General features: G+C 43.5%; 1 protein-coding gene across 2 annotated transcripts; it reads left to right on the top strand.

Annotated features, from left to right (window-relative positions):
• On the top strand, nucleotides 1–22,037 carry LOC309364570 (uncharacterized protein). Of its 2 annotated transcripts, XM_081902164.1 has the most exons (4): nucleotides 117–165; nucleotides 3,225–3,294; nucleotides 5,473–5,710; nucleotides 16,862–22,037. In XM_081902164.1, exons 3-4 carry the CDS (start codon nucleotides 5,685–5,687, stop codon nucleotides 18,639–18,641), a joined length of 1,806 nt encoding a protein of 601 aa, XP_081758290.1. In that variant the 5' UTR covers nucleotides 117–165; nucleotides 3,225–3,294; nucleotides 5,473–5,684; the 3' UTR covers nucleotides 18,642–22,037. The 2 variants fall into 2 exon arrangements, with proteins under 2 accessions (XP_081758289.1, XP_081758290.1); XM_081902163.1 differs by lacking the exon at nucleotides 5,473–5,710 and having other exon boundaries at nucleotides 1–151.
• Nucleotides 22,038–27,825: the final 5,788 nt, after the last annotated feature.

The following is a 27,825-nucleotide window of genomic DNA, read 5'->3' as shown; positions in this document are numbered from 1 at the left end:
CATCGAGTCCAACCCCCTGCCAAGCAGGAAACACCCTCAGAGCACTCCTGACATATGGTTGTCAAGCCTCTGCTTAGAGACCTCCAAAGAAGGAGACTCCACCCCACTCCTTGGCAGCAAATTCCACTGTCGAACAGCTCTTACTGTCAAAGTAAGGACAAAGAGGTAAAGGTGCGGCGGGAGGAGGGAGATTGGAGCGGGCGGGGAGAAAAGGACAGAGAGACACCCCCCCCGCAATGCAAGCGCCTTTCTGGGGCCCCATCGGCAGGGGCTCCGATCCGCGCGACCCAGCTGCGAAGTGGGGACCCAACACCTACAGGGATTGCATTGCACGATCTCCTTTGCAGCGGCCCCACCGCTTGAGGGCAAGCGATGCTCAACTGCCCTGGACCCCTGGGGCACCTTTGCAGGAACTGGAATGTGATGCCCACCAAGGGGGTCCCGACGAGGACCCCTACCCCCAAGCAGCCCTGGATTTGATCCCAAGACCGAAACATGAGGCGCCCCGCTCTCTGCCTTTCCCCGCCTGGCCGGAATCCCTCAAGGCGCTCCTGCGCCTGGATGGAGAGAGGGTGTCCATGAAAGGGTTAAAGGAAGTGAAATAGGCCGGGATAAAAGACCCCCCCCTCCCTGCCCGTCTTGGGAGGCTCCTCTGGATGGAGAGGTTGGTGCGCCTGGGAGAGATTTGATTCTGTGCAGAGGGCAAGGAGTGAGCTGGTCGTAGGGGAGACTGTGGGGTGGAGGGAGGAGGGCAGAGGAAATTGGGGGGGCTGAGGGAGGGATAGCAGCAGCCCTTGGGGGGGGGAGAGCAGTGGCGTAGCGTGGGTTGTCAGCACCCGGGGCAAGGCAAATAATTTGTGCCCCCTAACCCGTGGATTTTAGCACTGAGTGTGAGCGCCCCCCCAGATGTTACGCCCGGCCCCCCTGCACCCCCATGCTACGCCACTGGGGCTGGGGGCGAGCGAAGGAGCCAAGGACCCCCCCAAAGGCTCAGCAGGAATTTATTAAATTTATTATTTGCGGAGCCCCCGCGGGCTGAGGCAGCCGAAGCCCCCTCCCCTCGGGCGCCTCCCCGCCCCCTCCTCTCCTTGGGCTGTAGGTGGAGCCCGCGCTCCAAGGCGCTGCAGATCCGGGCTTGGCGAGCGCTCCGTCCTCGCCCCCCCCCCGCGGCTGAGACTTGCGCTGAGAGCCGGAGTGGCTGCTCCTCCTGCGAGCAGTGAGTGGAGCGCAGCCGCAGCGGCGGGGGCGTGCGCGCGCTAGGGCGCAAGGCTGGCGGTGGCGGCGGGGAGCCCTGCGGAGGAAGGAACTTGTCCCTTCCCTCTGGACTCGTGCCCCCCAGATGTTGCGCCCGTTGCGGCCGGCAACCCTGGCACCCCCCACGCTACGCCACTGCGGGAGAGCCCTGCTGAAGAGAGAGAGAGAGAGACTCTTCCTTTTGGAGAGATGTCTCCATCCTTGGGCACTGGAGGAGGACTGTCTGGTGGGTCTGCCTTGGCTTCTCCCTCCTGCCCAGGAATCTGCCACTCTTTCAAGTTGACCAGAGAGAGATGCCTGATTAAAGGCGGGGGGTTCCCACTGATTTCCCCACTTCTTTCAGGAAGCTCCATCTTCTCCCCGTTGATCCTCGCAAGCTACTGCATGGCTGGCTGTGGGCCGCCTTTTGTTGTTTAGCTTTAGTCTTGTCCGACTCTTTGTGACCCATGGACCAGAGCACACCAGGCCCTCCTGTCTTCCACTGCCTCCCACAGTTTGGTCAGACTCATGCTGGTAACCTCGAAAACACTATCCAACCATCTCGTCCTCTGTCGCCCCCTTCTCCTTGTGCCCTCCATCTTTCCCAGCATCAGTGTCTTCTCCAGGGAGTCTTCTCATGAGGTGGCCAAAGTATTGGAGCCTTATCTTCATGATCTGTCCTTCCAGTGAGCACTCAGGGCTGATTTCCTTAAGAATGGAGAGATTTGATCTTCTTGCAGTCCATGGGACTCTCAAGAGTCTCCTCCAGCACCAGAATTCAAAAGCACCAATTCTTTGGCGATCAGCCTTTTTTATGGGTGGGCTGCCTTATACCAAGTCAAACCCTTGGTCCACCTTGGAGAGGAGAAGAGAGAAAAAGGTGGAAGGTCCTGAGAGGGAGGAGGAGGCCTTCTCCAAAGCGGCTCTTTGCTTCTGGAATCCCCTCCCAGGAAGTAGCCAGAGACCTATTCCTCTCACGCTCTACCACTCTTTCAAATCAGAACCAGATAAGGCGGTGAAGGTCCTGTGTGAGTGCCTGGAGGCAGTTGGAAGATTGTGGCTAACAGATTGAGGTTGAATCCTGACAAGACAGAACTACTGTTTTTGGGGGACAGGGGGCGGGTAGGTATAGAAGACTCCCTGGTCCTGAATGGGGTAACTGTGCCCCTGAAGGACCAGGTGCACAGCCTGGGAGTCATTTTGGACTCACAGCTGTCCATGGAGGCGCAGGTCAATTCTGGGTCCAGGGCAGCTCTCTACCAGCTCCATCTGGTACGCAGGATGAGACCCTACCTGCCTGCAGACTTTCTCAACTGGTTATTTTCCGCTCAGACTACTGCCATGCACTCTACGTGGGGCTACCTTTAAAGATTACCCAGAAACTACAACTAATCCAGAATGCAGCAGCTGGACTGGTGACTGGGAGTGGCCACCGAGACAACATAACACCTGAAAGACCTATATTGGCTCCCAGGATGTTTCTGAGCATAATTCAAAGTGTTGGTGCTGATCTTTAAAGCCCTAAACGGCCCAGTATACCTGAAGGAGCGTCTCCACCCCCATCATTCAGCCCGGACTCTGAGGCCCAGCACTGAGGGCCTTCTGGCGGTTCCCTCACTACAAGAAGTGAAGTTACAGGGAACCAGGCAGAGGGCCTTCTCGGTAGGGGTGCCCGCTCTGTGGAAAGCCCTCCCATCAGATGTCAAGGAAATAAACAACTATCTGACATTTAGAAGACATCTGAAGGCAGTTTAGGGAAGTTTTTAATGATTGCTGTTTTAATGTATTTTTAATACTCTATTGGGAGCTGCCCACAGTGGCTGCGGAGGCCCAATCAGATGGGCAGGGTATAAGAGATAAATGATTAATATTAGTATAATTATTATTAAAGGGGCACCAGATGCCTTGTTATACTTTCTTCAAAAGATGAATATTTTGGAATACGTTTCCAGTGACGTAAATAGCACTTCCGTTTTACTCATTCCACACAGGAGAGAATCTGATCTGCAAGTCTGAGCTCAACTCCTTCTTTGAAACAGAAAAATACAGAAACTTTGAGAGGTAAGTCCTTCCTCTTGCCCGGGAGACTGTATCTTGTAGGTCTCATTTCAGTTTGTGGGAACATGAGAAATGTCCTGCTGGAATAGGATCAGGGCCCACCTCGTCCATCATCCTCTTCTCACAAGGACCAGCCAAGGAGAAACCCCCTAGCAGGGCCAACAGCCGTCTCCCCACTCAGGATTCCCAGCCCCTGGGATTCAGATGAATAATTCCTCCGTAGGAGGGGGGGGGGGACTAATAGCTGGGAACTGAAGGACTGCTACTGAAATGGTAGGTGGTTCTGAGAAGGTGGACACAATGGAGCCGCCTCAGGAAATAAATGGTGCAGGATTAGGGAATGTGTGCAGTTGCTTGGAGTGTATCAGGAAGATGTTACACATCACGGAGGAAGGAGGGAACAATACAGATATTTAGCTTTTTTAGAAGATGGAGAAAGTGTGTCCCTCCTGGTGTTGTTCCAGTAGAACTCCCATCATCCCTGGTCGTTGGCCATCCTTGCTTGGGCTGATGGTACTTTGTGTCCAGCCACATCTGGAGGGCCAGAGGTGCCCCACCTCAGCCTAGAGGATTCCTCTAGGGGCTCAGACTCACTTGGGAGGTCCAGGTGGGTATAGATACCAAGGGTTACTGAGACATGTTTTCAGGGATTATGAATGATACCTAGACTCCAAATCCAAGGTGCCCACACTAAATGAAGGTCTGGATGATACCCTCAAAGAGGTCTGGTTTATATTCCAGAAGACGGCCAACCAGGGAATAGATGTGAAGGTTCTGAACTGAGTTACAATCGAGATTCTGAGTTACAGTTCAGGCTGAGAAATGGAGCCAGGGATCCTAAATGTCTTCTAAAGGTGGTTTCCCCCCTCACGCTCTCTTCTGGCGGAAGCATCTCAGACTGCACCTCCTCTCTCAAAAGTCAGATTCTGTCCTTCCACCCCCTTTTGTTGACATCCATCTGCCTCGAGACACAATGTAGAGTCTCCATGAGGTTGAAGTCAAACAGGGGTGTTAGAAGCACAGACGTGACCCCTGCAGAATACAAGTCTGGGCAGTGTGTGTGGAGGTCCTGGGCTGCCTGCACGACAAGGACATCTTCTCCAGAAGGGTGCCCCCGTTTAAAAATGCAAAAATCCAGACAGAGTTGTTGAGCTTTTTAAAAATACAAATTCTCCCCAAAAGAAGCAGTTTTTGAGCTTTCCTGATGTTTCCCACCATAGAAATCTTCGGAATGTAATGGAGTCGGGCACAGCTTCCCTGTGCTGACTTGAGCCTCACGCTCTCTTCCTGGCTCCAAGCAGAGTATCGCACCAGCGGTTTTGCCTTGTGTGGGTCATAAATCCCAGTCTGTACACAGGCCTCTTGCTTAATCTAAGAAGGCTTTATTATGTACAGAAAAAACATCATAAATCACCCCAGAGATCGGGCGGACATTCTCTCCGGCTCAACAGCTAAAAGCGAAAGTAACTCACACGCAAAGAAAGATTCCTGTATGTGAACAAAACCAGGATGTGAGACGTCACCCAGAACTGTTTAACCCTGTAAGTTCTGGTTCTCCTCACAAGAAACAGCAGCCTTGCCAGACGTCTAGGTGGACCTTTTGCCGATCTTGTGAAAATCCTGCTCGATTCCCAGGGGAGGGGGACAGACCTATGGCAGCCCTACCTTCTCAACCTTCTTGATATGGTCCAAAGGGAAGCAGAGCAATACTTTTGGCCCCAGCAGTTACCGGAAGGAGGCGTACAAGGACTCCACCCAACATGTTGCAATGTATTTGGACCAATAGAAGCTCCATATAAAGCACTCAGGAGTCCAGCTGTGTTGCAAGGAGGGCTTTATTCCAGCTGCAGTCCTGCAGCATCATAAAGTACCATAAATCAGGCTTCCTACATACAGGGGAGAATCCAGTGTGGAGAAGTCAAGCATACCTCTGTATACAAGCTGGCTATAGACCATCTCTTGGGATGCTGACTCCCCACATGAAACTGAGTCAGCATTTCTACTTATCATAGTGTTAACTCCTTGATACCCACAACACTCCAACACAATCGTCTTAAGGACGTCACTCCTGATTCTTGTAGGGTTTACTGCTTAGCCTCTTCTTTTCCTGAAGATATTCATGCAAGGCTGCAGAGGTTTAGGATCAGAGTTTTTCTTCTGCTTCTTGCCCTCCCTTCCCAGGTTGATGAGCCCCTCAGTTCCCTCTACGGCACTTGCATAAATCACCTGCTTGGCTGTTGGAGTCACTATTGGTCTCGTCTGCTCAATGTGCCAGAGCCTGTCATCGCATGCAGTGAAAGTCCCCGACTCACCAAGGGATTAAGACCCATCAATTATCCTCAACTGGTTTAGTTGGCCTGTCGAAGCTTTTCCTGGGTTGTGTCTGCTGTTGCATGCTGACAGCGCCTAGGACCCACAGGTGAGAGTACAGGTTGGGGATTAATGGTGGATCAATCACCCCAGAAGGAGCCCTATATGTCTTCCACGAGAGGTACTATGCTTTTGCGTAAATAAATCCTGCGTCCAGTCAGGCTTCCCTGTGCGTCTCTGTTAGGGAGCTGACCTGGCAGGAGAGCAGAGTAGCAGCGGTCCTGCGTCCGTGTGAGATGAGGGATAAATCAAGTCCAAAGACAGTTCGGTTCTTATCTCTAGAAGCGTTTATTTACAAAGCAGTAAATCCATCAGAAACTTCCGACATTTCTCACTGTGCTCCAAAAGGACACACACACAGCCTCCAAGCTGAGCTGCGTCTCAGCCAGAATCGAAAGCAAGTCTGGAGAGTGACACAGACTGTGACGTGCTTCTCTGCGTCAAGCTCCTCCCAGATACAGGACACCACAGAGTTTTAACCCTGTCAGTTCCAAACTCCACACCCCCTCTTGTCCTGCATCTGGGGACAATAGCCAACAATGCTTTCCCCATACACAGACCCTCACAGAACTCCTCGTGCTTCTGGAAGGTTAATGGTTTTGTGAAACCATCAGCAGGGTTCTTGGTTGAGGGACAGTATTTCAGAGCAACTAGCCCCTCATGAACGCTCTGACATACATTCCGGAAACGTATGTCCAAATGTTTGGTCCTCGCCTTGAACTGCCCCGTCTCGGCCAATTTGAGGCATGGTTGATTGTCTTCATGCACCACAACGGGCAGACAATTCTCTCCACAGATTTCTTCGACCAAACACACATAGAACTCCAGCTCTCTGCAAACCTCTGATAGCGCACTGAACTCAGCTTCAGTAGATGAAAGCGCTATGAGACTTTGCTTCCGGGACCTCCACCCAACTACTGAGTCCCCAAACTTCACCACTAGGCCTGACACTGATTTGCGGTCCTCAAGGTTAGCCCAACTCGAATCCACCCACGCGGTCAGCTTGACACCACCCTCAGCTGACATCTTGAGGCAAAAGTCTTTGGTATCTTGCAGGTAATGTAGCACCCGCTTAATACCATTCCAGGCCTGCACACTAGGACTTGAAGCCTCTCTACTGAGCAGATTGACAGCAAATGCTATGTCTGGTCTGCTCCACTGTGACAGATACAACAGACTACCCAGAGCTGACTGAAAGAGTTCAGTATTTTCGAACACCACGCGTTCTACTTGCTGACACTCCTTCACGTATCCAGCCTCCAGGGTGATCTGGCACCTGCACAATCAGACATCCTGAACTTCTCAAGCAACTGTTCAATCTTACCTTTCTGGCGAAGCAAAAAGCTTCCATCACTTGCTCTTGTGATCTCTACGCCTAAATAGGACTTGACATCTCCAAGCTGCTTTAGCTTGAACCACTTTCCAAGCTCTTTAGCAAACTTCTCCACCTGTTCACCTGTCTGTGCCATGATCAAGATATCATCAACAAACACCTGAACCACTTGCTGTTTCAAGCCTGAATCTCTAATGTAAAGACAACTGTCTGCAAGAGATCTCGTAAAACCTAGCTCTTCTAAGGCTTCATGTAGACACATATTCCAATTCCTGGCAGATTGGCGTAATCCATAGATGGATTTGTGCAACCGCCACACTACTCCTGGCTCACTGACTTCAAACCCTGGAGGAGGAAGCATGTACAACTCCTCCTGGAGATCTGAGTTCAGGTAGGCGACATCTACATCAAAATGGTTCACCTTCCAACCTCTCTGTGCTACTATCGCCAAAAGCGTTCTCAAAGTCTCCTCTCTCGAGGTCGGCAAATAGACCTCCGTGAAGTGGACACCCTTCTTCTGTGTGAATCCTCGGGCCACCAAACTCACTTTATACTGGAGTTCTCCCATTTCTGTGGGTTTAAGTCGATAAACCCATCTGCAGCTGACAGCTTGCTTTTTAGCCGGCAGCTGAGTGAGTGAGAACACACCAAGAGACTCCATTGAGTTCATCTCCTTCTGCATTGCCTCACACCATTTGCTAGCTTCTTCCTGAGGCAACTTCTGAACATCCTCAAAGGATTCAGGTTCACACCTAGCCACACCAACCCAAACACTACTGGCTTCATAACTTTCAGGTGGCTTTCCTTTCGTTGATCTTGCTGACCTCCTCAGCGTGAATTCTGGAACTGCACCTGATTCACCTGGATCAGCCACACCATCCCCTGTGTCAGAAACCTCCCCCTCTGACTTGCTGCGCCTTTTAGGCCTCACAACTGGCTCTGCAGGCGAGGATGGCTCACTCCTTGGCTCAGACTTGACAGAGACCTGTGGAGGGGTCCTGGGACTCCCTTTTGGAGAGACACGGAGCCTCTCCCTTGGAGATCCCGGCTCAGGACTCTGTGGCTGTGGACGATGCACCTCAGCAACAGGTTCAGCCTCGTCCTCCTCCTCTTCCTCATCTGAGTCTAAAAGAACATCCAGGTTCCCGTGAAGACGTTTCCACCCACTCTGCTCGCAAAACTCAGCACTGCCGCTAATGAGCAGCTTAGACTGGTTGCCAGTAGGGTATGCAAAACGCCACGCTTTTGAACCCAGCTCATAGCCTACAAAGATCATCTTCCTAGATCTTGGCTCACCCTTTCTGCGCATGGCCTTTGGAATGAGAACCCAAGCCTGGCAGCCGAAAACGTGCAGAAAGTGCACTTTCGGTTTCTTCCCATGCAGTAAGAAATATGGTGTGTTGCCTACACTGGAATTGTACACCCTGTTCTGCAGAAAACAGGCTGTCTTATAACTCTCAGCCCAAAAGCACTGTGGCAAACCCGAGTCTGCCAACATAGCGTTTGCCGCTTCCTGTAGCATGCAAAACTTTCTCTCTGCAACCCCATTCTGTTGCGGAGAGTGGGGGGCCGTCAGTCGATGACTGATACCCTTCTGCCTGAAAAACGATTGCAGCGCAGAACCTGTGAACTCCCCCCCGCGATCAGATTGAAAGGAAACCACCCTGGTAGAGAACCGTAGCTCTACCGCTGTGATCCAATCTCTGATCAGTGCAGCTGCCTCTGATTTCTGTTTAAGCGAGAAAACCCAAGAATGCTTTGAAAAATCGTCAATCAGAACCAAAACCCATTTCAACCCAGCTAAAGAAGGTGTTGGCATGGGCCCTGATAAATCTGCATGCACAAGTTCAAAGGGTTTGCTGGTTCTCCTCTCTGACCTGGGGTATGTGCATGTTGTGACCTTCGATTGCTTACAGGCTTGACAATCTAGGTATCTGTCACATGCCTTGAACCTACACCCAATGGTGTTCTCTGCGGCTCCGTCGTCTGATAACTGTTGCTGATCTGCTTTAGCAGGTGGCTGACCTTGCATTCCATCGCCTCTGCAGAACAATGCCCTTTGCTGTTGGACTTTGCCTCAGAGCACAAACAACTCTTGGAGACTTTGGCTTTCCCAGAGCTCTTGGAACGGCCTGCACCCCCACTCCTGGGTGCATAGCTTCCTGAGGAACGGACTGCAACTGCCTTCCTCTTCCCAGCTCTTAGCCTCTCTCCCGGACCATCACACAGACGTGTTGAAGCATTGCAACAGCTTCCAGGAACAGTCCCAACCCCCTCTGGGCTTAGTGCTCTCTCTGGGCATCTTCTAGCCCCCTCTGGTCAGGCTCCCACTGTGGCCTGACATGCCGTCTTCAGTGCCTGCCATGCGACCCAGGGCTTCCTCCCTTGGAGCTTTGGCAACAGCCAAGCCTCAACGCTGGCCCTTAAAATGGCTAGCACCCTTTGCTCTTTCTCCAGAGCATCAGCCATGTCTGCTTCACAAGCCTAAACTGCTCCTGCAGACTTCTCACTGGGCTGGGCAAGGACTGAATCGGCCTGGGTGCATTCCCACAGCTGATTTCCCTCCAGCCAATAATACATGCGCTTGCTCCAGGCCTCCCAATTGGCCCCATTCAGTCTTTCACTGGGGTAGCTGTCTTGGCCTTGCTGTGGCTGAGCAACAGCCATCTTCCTTTTTTTTAAAAAAGATATTTATTAAAGTTTCGAATAATAAAACAGACTTCACAATACACAGTAAGAAAAAAGAAAAAACACCCCTCAAAAATCAGAAAAAAACAAAAAAACCAAAGAGAAAAAGTACATAAAAAGACATAAAAAAGAAAAACCATTTTCTCAGATGTTATTCTCATAATCTTCTTTCCAGACTCCCTCACATCTCCCTTTTCTGCATTCCCCTTTTACAAGGTTTTGTTCAGCAATACCTCACCTTTTTTAAAAAAATCTTATTTCATATTATACCTTTCCACTATTATGTCTCCAATTTTTCCCCATTTTTCATTTTGTTTGACATAATGTTGTTCTGACTTCACCTCTGTTCTGATAACCTTTTTTACATTCAACTGAATCACTAATACCCCATTGTCTTTATACCCCGCAACATTCTAACATTCATACAGTTTGCAGTACTTTTGCAGATAGTCTTTAAATTTCTTCCAGTCCTCTTCCACCAGCTCTTCTCCCAGGTCTCGGATTCTGCCAGTCATCTCTGCCAGTTCCATATAGTCTATCATTTGCATCTGCCATTCTTCCAGGGTGGGTAAATCTTGAGTCTTCCAGTGCTTTGCAATAAGTATTCTTGCTGCTGTTACTGCATACATGAAAAAATTTCTATCCTTTTTTAACACCATTTGGCCAACAATGCCCAAAAGGAAGGCCTCTGGTTTCTTAGGAAAGGTATATTTAAATACCCTTTTCAATTCATTATATATCATTTCCCAGAAAGCCTTAACCCTAGGGCATGTCCACCAAAGGTGGAAGAATGTTCCCTCAGTTTCTTTACATTTCCAACACTTATTGTCTGGCAAATGGTATATTTTTGCAAGCTTGACTGGGGTCATGTACCACCTATATATCATTTTCATAATGTTTTCTTTCAAGGCATTACATGCCGTGAACCTTACTCCGGTGGTCCATAACCGTTCCCAGTCAGCAAATATAATGTTATAACCAATATCTTGAGCCCACTTTATCATAGCTGATTTAACCGTTTCATCCTGAGTGTTCCATTTTAACAGCAAGTTATACATTCTTGATAGTACCTTAGTTTTAGGTTCTAACACTTCTGTTTCCAGTTTCAATTTTTCCACCTGGAAACCTGTTTTTTTGTCCTCATTAAAGACCTCCCTGATCTGGCAGTAGTGTAACCAATCTCGCACTTTATCTTTTAGTTTATCAAAACTCTGCAATCTCCAAGTGTCTCCATCATTTTCTAATATCTCCCAATATTTTGGCCAGTTGGCCTCCATATTGAGTCTTTTCTGAGCCTTAGCTTCCATTGGTGACAACCACCTTGGGGTCTTTTTTCCCAATAAATCTTTATATCTTGTCCAGACATTAAATATTGCTTTCCTGACAATATGGTTCTTAAATGCTTTATGAGCTTTAACCTTGTCGTACCACAAATATGCATGCCATCCAAACACATTGTTAAACCCTTCCAAATCCAAAGTGTCAGTGTTCTCTAGAAGTAGCCAATCTTTCAACCAGCAGAAGGCTGCTGCTTCATAATACAGTTTCAGGTCTGGCAGGGCAAACCCCCCTCTTTCTTTAGCATCAGTGAGTATTTTAAATTTTATTCTGGGCTTTTTGCCCTGCCAGACAAGCTTAGAGATGTCTCTCTGCCACCTCTTGAAACAATCCATCTTGTCCACAATCTGTAGAGTCTGGAACAAAAACATTTTTGGCAATACATTCATTTTTATAGCGGCAATTCGACCCAACAAGGAAAGCTTCAATTTTGACCAAATTTCTAAATCTTTTTTGATTTCTGACCAGCATTTTTCATAGTTATCTTTAAATAAGTTCAAATTTTTAGCCGTCATGTTCACCCCTAGATATTTCACCTTTTTAACCACATTTAACTCTGTCTCCTTCTGAAACCTTTCTTTTTCCGTAGTTGTCAAGTTTTTCTCCGAAACCTTAGTTTTTTGTTTATTTAATTTAAATCCCGCCACCCGACCAAATTCTTGAATCAATTCTAAAACTCTTTTTGTACTAGATTCTGGCTCCTGTAGTGTCAAAACCAGGTCATCTGCAAAAGCCTTTAATTTATATTGTTTAGCTCCGACCTGAATTCCTTCAATCAACCTGTCCCTTCTGATCATGTTCAAGAGCACCTCCAGGACCGAAATAAATAGCAGTGGAGAGATAGGGCAACCCTGTCGTGTTCCTTTCTCAATTTTAAACTCTTCTGTCACCACATTGTTAACTATCAATTTTGCTTTTCGTTCTGAATAAATTGCATCTATACCATTTTCGAACCCCCGTCCCACTCCCATCCCTTTAAGATTTTTCTTCATAAAAATCCAAGAAATATTGTCAAAGGCTTTCTCTGCATCAATAAAGATCAGTACTGCTTTTGTATTAGTGTTCATTTGTAATAGTTCCAAAATGTCAATAATGTTCCTTGTGTTATCAGACAAATGTCTGCCAGGGAGAAAGCCTGCCTGGTCTTTATGAATCACTTCATTTAACACTTTCTTTAGTCTGTTAGCTAAAATATCTGCAAAAATTTTGTAATCCACATTTAAAAGGGAAATGGGGCGGTAGTTCTTAAGTTGTGTCTTTTCAGTTTCAGATTTAGGTATAAGTGTGATGAAAGCTTCTTTCCACGACTTCGGTGCCTTCTTCCCCTCCATAATCTTGTTACAAACCTCCTTCAGTGGTTGAATCAAATAGTCCTTCAAAGTCTTATAATACTTGGAGGTTAACCCATCCGGCCCTGGAGATTTACCCAATTGCATGTTCTGAATGGCACCTTCAATCTCTTGTTCTGTTATTTTGTAATTCAATATTGTCTTGTTTTCTTGGGATAGTTCTGATAATCCGTTGTTTCTTAAAAATTGATCTATCTCAATCTCCTTTTGCGGCCCTTGGGTATAAAGTTGTTTAAAATATCTCTGGAAGCATTTTCTGATCTCCACAGGGTTCTGAATGTTTCTCCCTTCAATCTCTAAGTTAGTAACTGTATTCAATTTCTGTCTTTTTTTCAACTGCCATGCTAGCAGTTTTCCACATTTATTTGCCGATTCAAAAGTCCTTTGTCTCATTTGTTTAATTTTCCATTCAACTTCCTGGTTTATCAGTTTTGTATATTGTGCTTGATAGAGTTTAATTTCTCTCAAGATCTCCTGTGACTTTGGTTTCGATCTTAGTTTTTTCTCTCCTTTTATTTTTTCCAAAATCTTATCTTTTTTCTCATTCAAAGCTCTTTTCTTTACCGCATTCTGTTGTATCAGAAACCCCTTCATGACCGCCTTGCTTGCATCCCAGATTACTCTTTTTTCAACTGTAGTTTTCAAATTTATTTCGAAATAATCACGCAAATTCTTTTGGGTCTTCTTAACTATCTCCTGGTCTCTTAATAAGGTGTCAGTCATCTTCCATCTGAAGGAACCAGTTGAAATTAGTCTCATTTCCATCTTTACTGCATTGTGGTCAGAGCAGGTTTTTGGGCAGATTTCCACCTTTCTAATCTTGGGTGCCAGACCTCTAGTTATCCATATTTGGTCAATTCTTGTCCATGTCATTTTGGCTTCAGAAAAGAATGTCCCCTCTCTTCCTAAGGGGTTCTTTGTTCTCCAGATGTCAATTAGATCCATATTGTCAGTTAATTCAAAGAAAGTCTTTGGTAGTCTGCCTTCTTTTGTCATACTTTGGCTTTGTGCTTTATCCATGTTCGTAGATACCACCCCATTCATATCGCCCATCATAATGATGTTGTTATAGTCCATGTAGTCCAACATTATATCATGCAGCTTCTTGTAGAATTCCGATTTCCCCTCATTTGGTGCATAAATCCCCAAAATCAAAAAAATTTCTCCTTGTGTTTGAATTTCAATAGCCAAAATTCTTCCTTGCTCATCTTTAAAAAGAAATTTAGGTGATAGGCCTTCTTTTGCATAAATCACAACTCCTCTCTTTTTCACTCTAGTCAGATTATATAAATTCTTGGCCTAGTCTCTTGTTGATTAGCACCTTCCTGTGCAGCCTAATCACGTGTGTTTCCTGTAAACAGATAATGTCCAATTGTTCCTTTTTTAATAAATGAAAAATCTTCCTTCTTTTCTCTGGAGAGTTGAAACCATGAATGTTCCAACTTAGAAGTTGCAGAGGCATGTTGGGCTATTTATTCTTTCACCTGGGGTGGTATCACTTCCAATTCGTCAGTACCCTGAGGTGTAGGTGTCAAACTTGATAGTTCAGGTCCTAAGGCTCCAAGTTCCCCTCCGATCCCTTTCTGAAGGTCTTCTCCGTGGTCGTTCAAGAATTTTTATTTGTCATCCACTGTCTTGATTTTACCTTTCTTACCCTTAAAGGTGAAGGAAAGTCCTTGGGGGAACTCCCACCTGAATGCAATTCCGTTGCTTCTCAATAATTTCGCCAGATCTCCGTAGCTAGATCTGAGATCCAGTAAGTGTTTAGGGATATCCTTGTAAATGTCCACTTTCAAATCCTGAATTTCAAGTGTCTTTTGAAAATGTGCACTCAGTATTTTGTCTCTCTCTGCCTTTGTTCTGAGAGAGATCAGGCAGTCTCTGAACTTGCCTTTCCTCCCTCCTTTTCCAAGTCTGAATGCACTTACAATTTTAAAGTCCTTATCTTCTTCCAAAGACCAATATTCAGTGAATTCTTTTGTCAAATATTCAGTTAAATCTCCTTTTTCAAGTTCTGGAACTGATCTCAGTCTCAGATTATTCTCCTTGCTTTTTAAATCTATCATAGACAGGTATGCTTGGTGCTCATCAATCTGTTTGCGCATAGGTTTTACTTCCTCATGCACGGCCTCTGCTTTCTGTTTTGCCTTCTCGGCTAGTTTACGATTTTCTGTAGTGGCTTCCAAAAGTTTCCCAATTGATTGTGCATTTAAAGCAACTTGTTGAGTCAGATTATTAATACTAACTGTATTTTGGTCAATTTTAGAAGATTGTTCAGTCACTTGGTTACTCAGGCCTTCCAATTTTTCATAGATTTTTTCCAATAATGAAGTTATGTCCCCACCTGCGGCCATTCCCTCCAGCCTAGCTTGCTCTGTCTCTTCCTCCTGTGCCGCAGAAATAGTGGGAACAGATGATCTGCGCAATTGTGAGATTAGGGTAGTTAGTTGTGATTTAGTTTTAGCTGATCTTGTTCTCCCAGTCCCACTCATTCCACTTCTGTCTATGATTCAAAGTCAGTCAAATTGCAATTCCCGTGGGAATCCACAAGTCCCCAAATAAGAGAAAAACAACCCCCAGTAGTTGTAGACTTTCAAAGCTCCTCTAGGAGGAGTTTAAATATATCCTACAAAGAAAAAAGTTGTTGTTCATGCAAAGATTCCAAATTAATCCACATGCCCTTACAAGTTAGTGACAGTATCAGACAGCTTCAAAGTCTCAAAAAGTCCTCCAGTTTTTTTAGCCTTAGCAGAGTTGGTCTCAGGTTAGTCACAATGTCTCTAGAAAGTGCCAGTTTCAATATAACAAATCAGCTGCAATGCAATGTAACAGTCCAATGTAACAAAGACAGTCAGTCCAAAATTCCAATAGTCTGGCAGCCCGGCTGCCTGGGTTTCTTGAAAAATAAAGTTTTATAAATCCATAGAGGAAGAGGAAAAAAGGTTAAAAGGAATATCCACCAGTATAAGGTAAAGTCCGCAAACATAAAAGGTGTAAAACAGTTCAATTGTTGCCAAGATTATTTCCTTTTAAAGATCTCAAATTCAAAGGCATTAGAAGTTTCTGTCTTTGCTTTGATCTTTAAGCAGAGCCGGGAGACGGACTTCCTGGTTGCGTCTCCCGCAGTGCCGAATTTCAAATTTGGACCCGATAATTAAGCTTCACTTACTCACGGGAAGTTTCCTTTAGAGCCGAATGGTCCCAGGAAAAGGGTCAGCGCTCACCGACAGCAGCTTAGCGGCTTCACTCCTCAGAAAGAGCGATCGACTCACAGCACCGCGCCAGCCCTTTCACGCTCCAGAGCCCCTTACGGGGTTCCTTTGACGTTTCAGGGGGCGCTCCCGGTGCCCGCCAAGTCCCACGGCCACAGGCTAACGCTGCCTGTGGTTTTCCGAGCTGGGTCTCCGCTTCGCCGTAGCAGATGACCCGTTTCTGCAGGAGCTTCCTCTTCACAAAGTAAAGAGGACCGCCATTGCCGTTCGCGCTGCCCCCAGAAGTCAGCAGCAGCCATCTTCCACCCACCAGGGCTTTAAGCGTACTCACACGTTTGCCAGCAAGCTGGACCTCTGAAGCAGCCGTCTTTCCTGGTTTTGGCTCCGCTCTCCAGCATTCCTCACTGCCCTTCCTGGCAGGAGCTTTCAGCGACGTAACACTGGCAGTCTTCCTCCCTTCTCACACTTGTCAGGAAACGCGGAACTTCCATAACCTATGCTTTTGCGTAAATAAATCCTGCGTCCAGTCAGGCTTCCCTGTGCGTCTCTGTTAGGGAGCTGACCTGGCAGGAGAGCAGAGTAGCAGCGGTCCTGCGTCCGTGTGAGATGAGGGATAAATCAAGTCCAAAGACAGTTCGGTTCTTATCTCTAGAAGCGTTTATTTACAAAGCAGTAAATCCATCAGAAACTTCCGACATTTCTCACTGTGCTCCAAAAGAACACACACACAGCCTCCAAGCTGAGCTGCGTCTCAGCCAGATTCGAAAGAAAGTCTGGAGAGTGACACAGACTGTGACGTGCTTCTCTGCGTCAAGCTCCTCCCAGATACAGGACACCATGGAGTTTTAACCCTGTCAGTTCCAAACTCCACAGCCCCAACACCCCATGACATAATACTATTAATGTATTTGATAGATCAGAAATAAATTTGTGTCTCCAGCAATAAAACTAACAGCTTCATCCTATGAATGAATCAGTGCTAAATATCCAAGGCTGAAGTTTCCATTAAGTGCAGTTATATATTGATGTTTAATATCGAGATTCTTCAGTGTGACACAGATTCCGCCTTGAAATAGAGGAGGTACGTCCAGGAGTGAGGCAAATGGAGAAAGGACAGTGAGAGAGGCCTGGGCAGAGAATTTACACTAGGATAGTCCTGTGTCAGAAAACGGGCACGAGATCTGGTGGCACATCATAATTATAGATACTAATTGGGATGACTGCCAATTGAACTTGATGTGTGTCATATTCCTTTGTTCTCTCCCTTGAAACCTCAACAGGATTTTGTCTCCCTGCACTCTGAAGCAGACGATGGAGAAGACAGGCAAGAGTTCTGGGGGGCCATCTGTAAATTCAAAAGGAATAATGAAGAAACCATTTGAATGTATAGAGTGTGGAAAGAGCTTCAGTCGAAGTCAAACCCTTAGAATACATCATCGAACTCACACAGGGGAGAAACCATTTGAATGTATAGAGTGTGGAAAGAGCTTCAGTCAAAGTGAGAAACTTCAACAACATCATCGAACTCACACAGGGGAGAAACCATTTGAATGTATAGAGTGTGGAAAGAGCTTCAGTCAAAGTGAGAATCTTCAACAACATCATCGAACTCACACAGGGGAGAAACCATTTAAATGTATAGAGTGTGGAAAGAGCTTCAGTCGAAGTCAAACCCTTAGAATCCATCATCGAACTCACACAGGTGAGAAACCATTTGAATGTATAGAGTGTGGAAAGAGCTTCAGTCAAAGTGAGAAACTTCAACAACATCATCGAACTCACACAGGGGAGAAACCATTTGAATGTATAGAGTGTGGAAAGAGCTTCGCTCATAGTGGGAAACTTCGACTACATCAACGGACTCACACAGGTGAGAAACCATTTGAATGTATAGAGTGTGGAAAGAGCTTCAGTCAAAGGGAAAACTTAAGACGACATCAACGAACTCACACAGGGGAAAAACCATTTGAATGTATAGAGTGTGGAAAGAGCTTCAGTCTAAGGGCAAACCTTAGAATACATCAGCGAACTCACACAGGGGAGAAACCATTCAGATGTATAGAGTGTGGAAAGAGCTTCTCTAATAGTGGGAAACTTCGACGACATCATCTAACTCACACAGGGGAGAAACCATTTGAATGTATAGAGTGTGGAAAGAGCTTCGCTCATAGTGGGAAACTTAGACTACATCAACGAACTCACACAGGGGAAAAACCATTTAAATGTATAGAGTGTGGAAAGAGCTTCAGTCAAAGTGGACACTATAGACTACATCAACGAACTCACACAGTGGAGAAAGCATTTAAATGTATAGAGTGTGGAAAGAGCTTCAGTCAAAGTGAGAAACTTCAACAACATCATCGAACTCATACAGGGGAGAAACCATTTAAATGTATAGAGTGTGGGAAAAGTTTCAATAAAAGTGGACACTATAGAGAACATCAGCGAACTCACACAGGGGAAAAACCATTCAAATGTATAGAGTGTGGAAAGAGCTTCAGTCAAAGTGGACACTATAGAGAACATCAGCGAACTCACACAGGGGAAAAACCATTTAAATGTATAGAGTGTGGAAAGAGCTTCAGTCTAAGTGAAACCCTTAGAAAACATCAGCAAACTCACACAGGGGAGAAACCATTTAAATGTATAGAGTGTGGGAAAAGTTTCAATACCAGTGGACACTATAGAGAACATCAGCGAACTCACACAGGGGAAAAACCATTCAAATGTATAGAGTGTGGAAAGAGCTTCAGTCGAAGTGGACAATATAGACAACATCAACGAACTCACACAGGGGAAAAACCATTTAAATGTATAGAGTGTGGAAAGAGCTTCAGTCAGAGTGCAGACCTTAGAAAACATCAGCGAACTCACACAGGGGAGAAACCATTTAATTGTATGCAGTGTGGGAAAACCTTCAGTCAAAGGGGACACTTAAGAGAACATCAACGAACTCACACAGGGGAAAAACCATTTGAATGTATAGAGTGTGGAAAGAGCTTCAGTCAAAGTGGACAATGTAAACGACATCAACGAACACACATGGGGAAAACCATTTGAATGTATAGAGTATGGAAAGAGCTTCAGTCAAAGTGGACACTGTAAACGACATCAACGAACACACATGGGAAAAACCATTTGAATGTATAGAGTGTGGAAGGAGCTTCAGTTGAAGTGAAAACTCTTTGCTATTTGCTGTTTAGTAGCACTGCAGAGAGCTTGCTGGGGAGACCATGCATTAAAAAGGGACTCAAAAATAACTTAAACAAGGTTTTAATAACAAAAACAAAAACTCCTTGTACACTAAATACATCAACAACAAACCAGACCCAACCACCAACCCATCCCCCAGGGTAATGAGGGAGCTAGGTGCTGCTCCTTATATACTATGCTCAAATGCTGACACAGCTTGATTAACACACCTCAGCAGCACCTGCTATGTTTCACAGCTGTAAGACTGGGTCTCGTTATTTGCCCTGGCCCTGGCCCCTCAAGACATACACAACTTGTGAAACAATAATGAACCTTCACATTTTAAAGTGACCATTCAACATTTCTCCTGCGGTTCATTATTGTGGAACAAAAACATAAAGCATATTTTGTACATGTCTTTCATGTGTAACCTTTGGAAGAGCTTTAGTAAAAATGTCTGCAATTTGATTGTCATCTGGAACATACTGAAATACAATCATTTCATCAGCAATTAGTTTCTTTACAAACTGTAAACGTAACCTTAAGACTCTAGTGCGCTGCGTATTGGTCTCTGAACACAGGATAGCGAGTCCACTCTGGGAATCAAGGTAAACTTTTACTGGTAGTGTTACTTGCATCTGTAGGTCGGCAAATACTTGCAGATACCATTCTATATCACGAGTGGCCTGAATGCATGCACATAATTCACTCTCTGTTGTGGAGAGACAAATTTATTTTTTTTTTAAAAAAAGATTTTTATTCAAAATTTTCAACATACATAGAGAAAGAAAAAGAACAAGAAAAGACAAACAAAGAAAAAAGCATACAGAAAATGTAAAACAAAACAAAAATATAACATCCTAATCCGAATCTTACTTTCTTTACTATTTGGACTTCCTCACATCTTTCGTTCCTGCTTTCCAAATTTAAAAATTCTAAACAGCAATTTATCACCTTATTTCAGATACTTATTTGTATTTTCAATTATTATGTTTCCCATTTTAAATTTACCTCCCCAAAATTTAAAATCTTAATTTAAACATAATATTATTCAAAGATTAACTTTAGCTTAAATTTCCCTATAATCTCACATTCTTTTTAACTGATTTACTGACGCCACACTTATTTTTACTCTTTCACTTTCTTAACATTCATACAGTTTACAGTATTTTTGTAGATAGTCCTTGAATTTTTTCCAATCCTCTTCCACTGCTTCTTCTCCCAGGTTGCGGATTCTGCCTGTCATTTCTGCCAGTTCCATGTAGTCTATCAGTTGCGTCTGCCATTCTTCTAGCGTGGGCAAATCTTGTGTTTTCCAATGTTTAGCAATCAATATCCTTGCTGCCGTTGTTGCATACATAAAAAAAGTATAATCCTTCTTTAACACCCTTTGGCCGGCAATGCCCAAAAGCAAGGCCTCTGGTTTCTTGGGGAAGGTATACTTAAATACCTTTTTCAACTCGTTATATATCATTTCCCAGAAGGCTTTAACCCTGGGGCATGTCCACCAAAGGTGAAAGAACGTTCCTTCAGTTTCTTTACATTTCCAACATTTATTATCAGGCAAATGGTATATCTTTGCGAGCTTGACTGGGGTCATGTACCACCTGTATATCATTTTCATAATATTTTCTTTTAAGGCATTACCTGCCGTGAACTTCACACCAGTGGTCCATAACTTTTCCCAGTCAGCAAACATAATATTATACCCAATGTCTTGTGCCCATTTTATCATGGCTGATTTAACCGTTTCATCTTGTGTATTCCATTTTAGCAGCAAGTTGTACATTTTGGATAAAACCTTTACCTTAGGTTCTAGCAGTTCTGTTTCTAGCTTCGATTTTTCCACCTGGAATCCTATCTTGTTGTGGAGAGACAAATAATGGTTTGTGTCTGGGACTTCCATTCAAATGGACAACCATTATAACAAAACACCATACCAGACACACCCCTGCAATTATTTTGTGCCACTGCATGAGATGCATCACAGAAAATTTCAAAACCTTTGTCAATACTTGTAAACTGCAACCTATAATGTTTGGTATGTTTAAGGTACATTACCACTCTCTTAAGAGCAGAGAAACATTCCGTTGTGGGCTTTTCCACAAATTTTGCCAGAAAGTGAAAAGCATAAGTTATATCTGGTCTTGAGATTCTTTGAATGAAATTTAGCTTGCCTATAGCTGAACAATACAAAGTTTTGTTAGGAAATGACTTATCTTCACCTGTAAAGGCAAAACCACACACCATAGGTGTTTCCTTCCCATTTGCATTTTCTAAACATAGCATTTCAACAAGATCATCAATTTTTGCAGTTTGATGAACCAAGAAAGATCCATTTTTGCCCTTCTCAATTTGCATGGATAAGTAATTTTTAGCTATGCCTAATTCCACCACTTGAGCCAGACATCCTGGAGACCCTGAGCCAGACATCCTGTAGAGTGAAGTCAAATGGGCCTTAGAAAGCACTGCAAATAACAAGGCCAATGGAAGTGATGCTATTCCAGCTGAACTATTTAAAATTTTAAAAGATGATGCTGTTAAGGTGCTACACTCAATATGGCAGCAAGTTTGGAAAACTCAGCAGTGGCCTGAGGATTGGAGAACACTCTACATCCCAATCCCAAAGAATGTTCCAACTACTGCACAATTGCACTCATTTCACACTCTAGCAAGGTTATGCTTAAAATTCTACAATGCAGGCTTAAGCAGTATGTGGACCGAGAACTCCCAGAAGTGCAAGCTGCATTTAGAAGAGGCAGAGGAACCAGAGACCAAATTGCAAACATGCACTGGATTATGGAGAAAGCTAGAGAGTTCCAGAAAGACATCTAATTCTGCTTCATTGAATATGCAAAAGCTTTTGTTTTTTTTAAATTTCTTTTTATTGAATTTCACTTAAATAACCAAAACAAAAAACAAAACAACAGTTACAGAAAAAAGAAAGGAAAAAAAAGAAAAAATATCCATACATAACACAAAAATAGCATCAATTTCCGTTATGGTTCCTTGTCTTACTCCTTGAATCTTTATATCTTTAGATATTTAGATCTTTCCTCTACACACGTATTGACCTCCTTCCCTCCCGATTTTGAGCTTCTTGATAAAAATTCTCTTTTTTCTGCAGCTAAGAGTTGTTAATGGTTTGCGCATCATAAGATTTATATCAGACCTGCTGTAGTTTTTAAGTTTCTATAGTTTCCTTCAATATATACCATAAATTTATTCCAATCGCTAATAAACTTTGTATTTTTTTGGTTTCTATTTTTTTGCGTCATTTTTGCTAATTCAACATATTCAAATAATTTTGTTTGCCAATCTCTGACCGTTGGGGTATTTGAACTTTTCCAATTTTGTGCAATTAATATTCTAGCCGCTACTGTCGAATATTGGAATAGTCTTCTTTTTTAATTTCATCCCCAATTATTCCTAATAGGAAGGCCTCTGGTCTTTTAGGGAAAGTGTATTTAAATATTTTTTTTAACTCGTTATAAATCAGGACCCAAAATTTCTTCATTTCCTCGCAAGTCCACCACATATGGTAGAAATTGACTTCTTTAATTTTACACTTCCAGCAGGCTTTATTTCCTGTTTTGTACATTTTTCCTAATTTTGCTGGTGTGATGTACCACCTATACATCTTTTTTTCTAAATTTTCTCTAAGCGTGACGCATGCCGTGAATTTCATTCCATAACTCCATAATTTCGACCACTTTTCATATTCTATATTGTATCCCAAATCCATTGCCCATTTTGTCATAACCTCCTTTATTTCTTCATCTTTAGTGTCCCATTCCAATAATATATCATACATTTTGGATAATAAATTGGTTTTGCCTTCAATTATTTCTATCTGAAATTTAGATTTTTTCTCACTTATCCCTACTTTTTTGTCTTCCATCCATATTGCGTTTATTTGATGATACTGCAGCCAGCCTGTTAATTTGTCTTTCAGCTCTTCATATGTTCTCAATTTCCAGCCACTTTCTGATCTTATCAGTAGGTCTTCGTAGGTCAATCTTTCTCCTTCCATATTTGCTTTTTTGGTTGTTAAAATGTCAATTGGTGATAACCACCAGGGCGTCTTCCATTCTAAAAGTTTTTTATTTTTCTCCCAAACTTCATATAAGGTAAAGGTAAAGGTACCCCTGCCCGTACAGGCCAGTCTTGACAGACTCTGGGGTTGTGCGCCCATCTCACTTAAGAGGCCAGGGGCCAGCGCTGTCCGAAGACACTTCCGGGTCACGTGGCCAGTGTGACATCGCTGCTCTGGCGAGCCAGAGCTGCACACGGAAACGCGGTTTACCTTCCCGCTGATAAGCGGTCCCTATTTATCTACTTGCACCCGGAGGTGCTTTCGAACTGCTAGGTTGGCAGGCGCTGGGACCGAGCAGCGGGAGCGCACCCCACCGCAGGGATTCGAACCGCCAACCTTTCGATCGGCAAGTCCTAGGCGCTGAGGCTTTAACCCACAGCGCCACCTGCGTCAGAAACTTCATATAGTGGTCCTCTAATAATATGACTTGAAAACCCTTTATGTACCTTTTCTTTATTTAGCCACAAGTAGGCGTGCCAACCGAACCTATTGTAGAAACCTTGTAGGTCTAACAGGTCGGTGTTTTCCAAATTAATCCAATCTTTGATCCAACAAAGGCAGGAGGCCTCGAAGTATAATTTCAAATTTGGCACCGAGAATCCCCCTCTTTCTTTTCGATCTGTGAGTAATTTGAATCTAATTCTCGGTCTTTTCCCTTGCCATATAAATTTCGAAAGAGTTTTCTGCCAATCCTTAAACATTGTGGAACCTCTAATCACAGGGATGTTTTGGAACAAGAATAACATTCTTGGGAGTATGTTCATTTTTATTGCCGCCATCCTTCCCAACCATGAAAGTTTCACTCTGTTCCATGTATCTAGATCTTTTTTAATTTCCTTCCATGTTGTCAATTAATTATCCTGAATTAAGTTTATATTTTTTGTAGTTAGCCAAATTCCTAGATATTTTATTTTTTTAGCCACCTTGATTCCATTCTGTATCTCTAATTTTTCTCTTTCATCTTTTCCCAGATTTTTAGTCAGCATTTTTGTCTTTGATTTATTCAGTTTAAAACCGGATAGTTTGCCATATTCTTCTAATATTTCCAGGGCCTTACTGACACTTTTTTGCGGCTCTTCTAGGGATAACATCAAATCGTCTGCATACGCTTTTAGTTTGTGTTCTTTCGTTCCTACTTTGATCCCTTGAATCTCTGGTGTTGCTCTTATTTTGTTCGTAATTACCTCTAATACCATAATGAATAAAAGCGGGGATAGAGGGCAACCTTGTCTTGTTCCTTTTTCAATTTTAAATGAATTTGTTAAATTGTTGTTTATAATCAATTTGGCAGATTGATTCGTATAGATTGCTTTTATTCCTTCCATAAATTCACCCTCTAGCCCTGCTTTCTCCATGCTTTTTAGTAGGTACGGCCATAAGACATTGTCGAATGCCTTCTCCGCATCGATAAAAATCAGCGCCGCAGGTACTTCAAATATTCAATGATATTTATGGTATGCCTTACATTGTCTTTGAGTAACCTATTTGGAAGGAATCCTGCTTGATCCTTATGAATTAGATTTGCTAGATATCTTTTGAGTCTACTTGCCATTACCTCTGCGAAGATTTTGTAATCGTTATTTAATAATGATATGGGCCTATAGTTTTTAATATTAAGTTTGTCCGTATCGGGTTTAGGGATCATCGTGATGTAGGCCTCTTTCCATGTTTCTGGTATCCTTCCTCCTCTCAATATATTATTCATAATGTCACATAGCACTGGTGTTAATTGATTTTCTAATACTTTATAATATTTAGCTGACAATCCATCTGGTCCCGGGGCTTTTCTTAATTTCTTCTTTCTTATCGCATCCTGGACCTCTTCTACTTTTATGGGTTTATTTAATTGGGTTCTTTCTTCCTCTGTTATAATCTTCCCGCTGCAGTCTTCTAAGTATTTTTCTATTCGGATTATTTCTTCCTCTACCTTTTTATACAATTTCTCATAAAATTTGAGGAAAATTTCCTGTATTTCTTTTGGGTCTTCTATCAATTGCTCCTCCATTTTTATCTTATTTATCACATTTTGTTTTTGCCTTCTTCGCAATTGCCAAGCTAATAATTTACCTGTTTTGTTAGCTGATTCGAAGTATTTTCGTTTCGTTAACTTAATTTTCCATTCAATTTCTTGACTTGTTAGCATTGAATACTGTGTTTGTAATATTTTTGTTATTTGTATATTTTGTTCGTCTTTCAGATTTGCTATTAATTTTTTCTCGCATTCTCTTAACTGACTAAGAATTTCCTCTTTCTTTTGTTCTCTTACTTTCCTCTTATAGCTATTTTGCTGAATAAAAAAACCTCTTAGGACCGCTTTACTAGCATCCCAGACTACATCTATACTTGTTTCTTTATTAAGATTCAAATTGAAATAATCTTTTAAAGTGGCTTTGGCCTTTACAATGACTTCTTCATTCTCCAATAAATATTAATTCATTCTCCATCTGAACCCGCTCTGTGATACACCTTTTATTTCCAACATTATCGAATTATGATCAGAGAGGGTTCTTAGTTGAATTTCACATTTTAGAGTTCTTAATGTAAGCTCTCTTGAGCCCCAGATTTGATCAATTCTGCCCCAGCTCTTATGTGGTTCTGAAAAAAAGGTGAATTGCTTCTCTATTGGGTGTTTGTGTCTCCAGATGTCTACTAAATTCAAATTTTCCTCCAAGTTATTAAAGGATCTTGGCAGTTTCCCTTGGTTATGTTTTTTTCCTTTCTGTTTGTCTGTCAATTTCTGGTGCCGGCACTCCATTAAAATCTCCCAATAATACCATCTTGTTACACTCTAACTCTAGTAATATTTGTTCCAGTTCCTTAAAAAAATCCAGTTTATTCAGGTTCGGGGCATATATGTTTATCACGTTAAGTTTTTCACCCTGGAAATTAATTTGTACCCCCAAAATCCTACCTTCATCATCTTTACAAATCAATTTGGGTTCCCATTTTTCTTTGACGTATATCGCTACCCCTCTTTTCTCCTCCGCAATAGAATTTATAAACTCAACCCCAAGTTTTTTGTTTATCAAAATATGTTTGTGCTTTTTGGTCATGTGTGTCTCCTGTATACAGATTAAATCCAGATTCTTTCTTTTCAGGGCATTCACAATTTTATTCCTTTTGGTTTTTTCATTCACACCATTCACATTCCATGACAAAATTTTCAGATTCATTGCTATGTTTACTTTCCAATCTACAAGCAACTAATAATTTAAATTTGAGTGGTTTTGTTTTCTGTATCCTCCTCCTCCTCTTCTTTTTCTTCCACTACTCCCTCTTCCTCTTCTTCTTCATCCACTTCTTCCTTCCTTCCCTTATCTTCCTGTTCTTTTCCTTTCTCTCTTCTTCTTCTTCTTCTCTCCTCTAGGTCTCCATTTCTTCCTCCATATCTCTCCTCTACTTTTCCAAGATCTTTCTCATATCTGTGCAGAAATTTGCTCACTTCTTGAATCTCAGTGATCTTAAATCTTTTATCTTTATAGAAAAAGGAGATCCCTTGTGGGAACTCCCATCTATGTTGTATGCCGTTCTTTTTTAGAACACTTACTAGCTGTTTATATCCTTCTCTTTTGCGTAGGAGTCTGGTTGGTATTTTTTTAAAGATGATAATTGGTCTTCCTTCAATTATTAATTTCTTTTGGTAAATTACTCTCAATATTGTATTTGTCATCTCTATCAAGTTGAATATGACTAAACAATCTCCTGGAACCTTTTTTGATTTTACTTGTTTGGACCTTATTTTTATTCTAAAAGCGTTTTCTATCGTATATGCAATCTCTTGCTTTTCTCCCAAGGAGCAGGCGTCTTTTAATTTCGTGGCTGCTGTCACCATCTGCAGTGATCATGGAGCCCAAGAAAGTAAAATCTCTCACTGCCTCCATTTCTCCCCCTTCTATTTGCCAGGAGGTGATGGGCCCAGTGGCCATGATCTTAGCTTTTTGATGTTGAGCTTCAGACCATATTTTGTGCTCTCCTCTTTCACCCACATTAAAAGGTTCTTTAATTCCTCCTCACTTTCTACCATCAAGGTTGTGTCATCTGCATATCTGAGGTTGTTGATATTTTTTCCGCCAATCTTAATTCTAGCCAAATTACATTAAGATAAGAAAATGGCTGCAGTAGAGGAGCATGGCAGCAAGAGAGAGAAAATGGCTGCGCGATTTGGCTCTTTTATGGAGTCAGCCAGGGCCACGCCCATCTCCCAAGGGGAGGATGCTCCAGACCAGTGGAACAGGAATTTACACTGACTGGAGTAACGTCCCCCTGCCTGTGCCCACAGTTGCGTTGTACTGGAGCTCTATATAAGCAGGCTGGCTGAACCCTTCAGTTCAGTTCTGTTCTGGCCTGTGAATAAACAAGAGCTGTTTGAAGAATCACTGGGTCGTCTGATATGTTCACCCACAACTTAACACCCACAGTGCTTTCTTCATACTGCGATTGAATAATGAAAAGACTTTTTCTAATTCTACTTCTGAGACGGGGAAGGAGGGGCTGCAGGTACCAGAGAAGTCTCCTCGTGAGCCTATTTTCGCTCAGAGGCACCATGTGGCAGCCCCAGGGCTTCTGCTTCCTTTGGGTTTAGGGGAAGATCCCGCTCAAATCTTCCATTCTTGGACAAGGTGAGTGAGTGGGTGGTTGTGGAAGAACTCCAGGCACACCTGGATTGAGGTTGAATCCTGACAAGACAGATGCACTGTTTTGGGGGGACAGGGCAGGCAAGATTGGAGAATTCCTGGTCCTGAAAGGGGTAACTGCCCCTGAAGGACCTGGTGTGCAGCCTAGGAGTCATTTTGGACTCACAGCTGTGCATGGAGGCACAGGTCAATTCTGTGTCCAGGGCAGTGTCTACCAGCTGCCTCTGGTATGCAGGCTGAGACCCTACCTGCCTGCAGACTGTCTCTCCAGAGTGGTGCATGCTCTAGTTATCTCCCGCTTGGACTACTGCAATGCGCTCTA

This window comes from Podarcis melisellensis (assembly GCF_964234715.1).
Source record: "Podarcis melisellensis genome assembly, chromosome: 2".
NCBI classification, from domain to species: Eukaryota; Metazoa; Chordata; class Lepidosauria; order Squamata; family Lacertidae; genus Podarcis; species Podarcis melisellensis.
This window is presented reverse-complemented; position numbering and strand designations above follow the sequence as displayed.

Excerpts from the sequence above, each read along its gene's own strand:
- LOC309364570 (XM_081902163.1), top strand. The coding sequence starts at position 55 with ATGGTTGTCAAGCCTCTGCTTAGAGACCTCCAAAGAAGGAGACTCCAC. Across the intron at positions 152-3,224 it reads GAACAGCTCTTACTGTCAAA|GAGAGAATCTGATCTGCAAG; the intron begins GTAAGGACAAAG and ends CATTCCACACAG. Across the intron at positions 3,295-16,861 it reads AAATACAGAAACTTTGAGAG|GATTTTGTCTCCCTGCACTC; the intron begins GTAAGTCCTTCC and ends AAACCTCAACAG.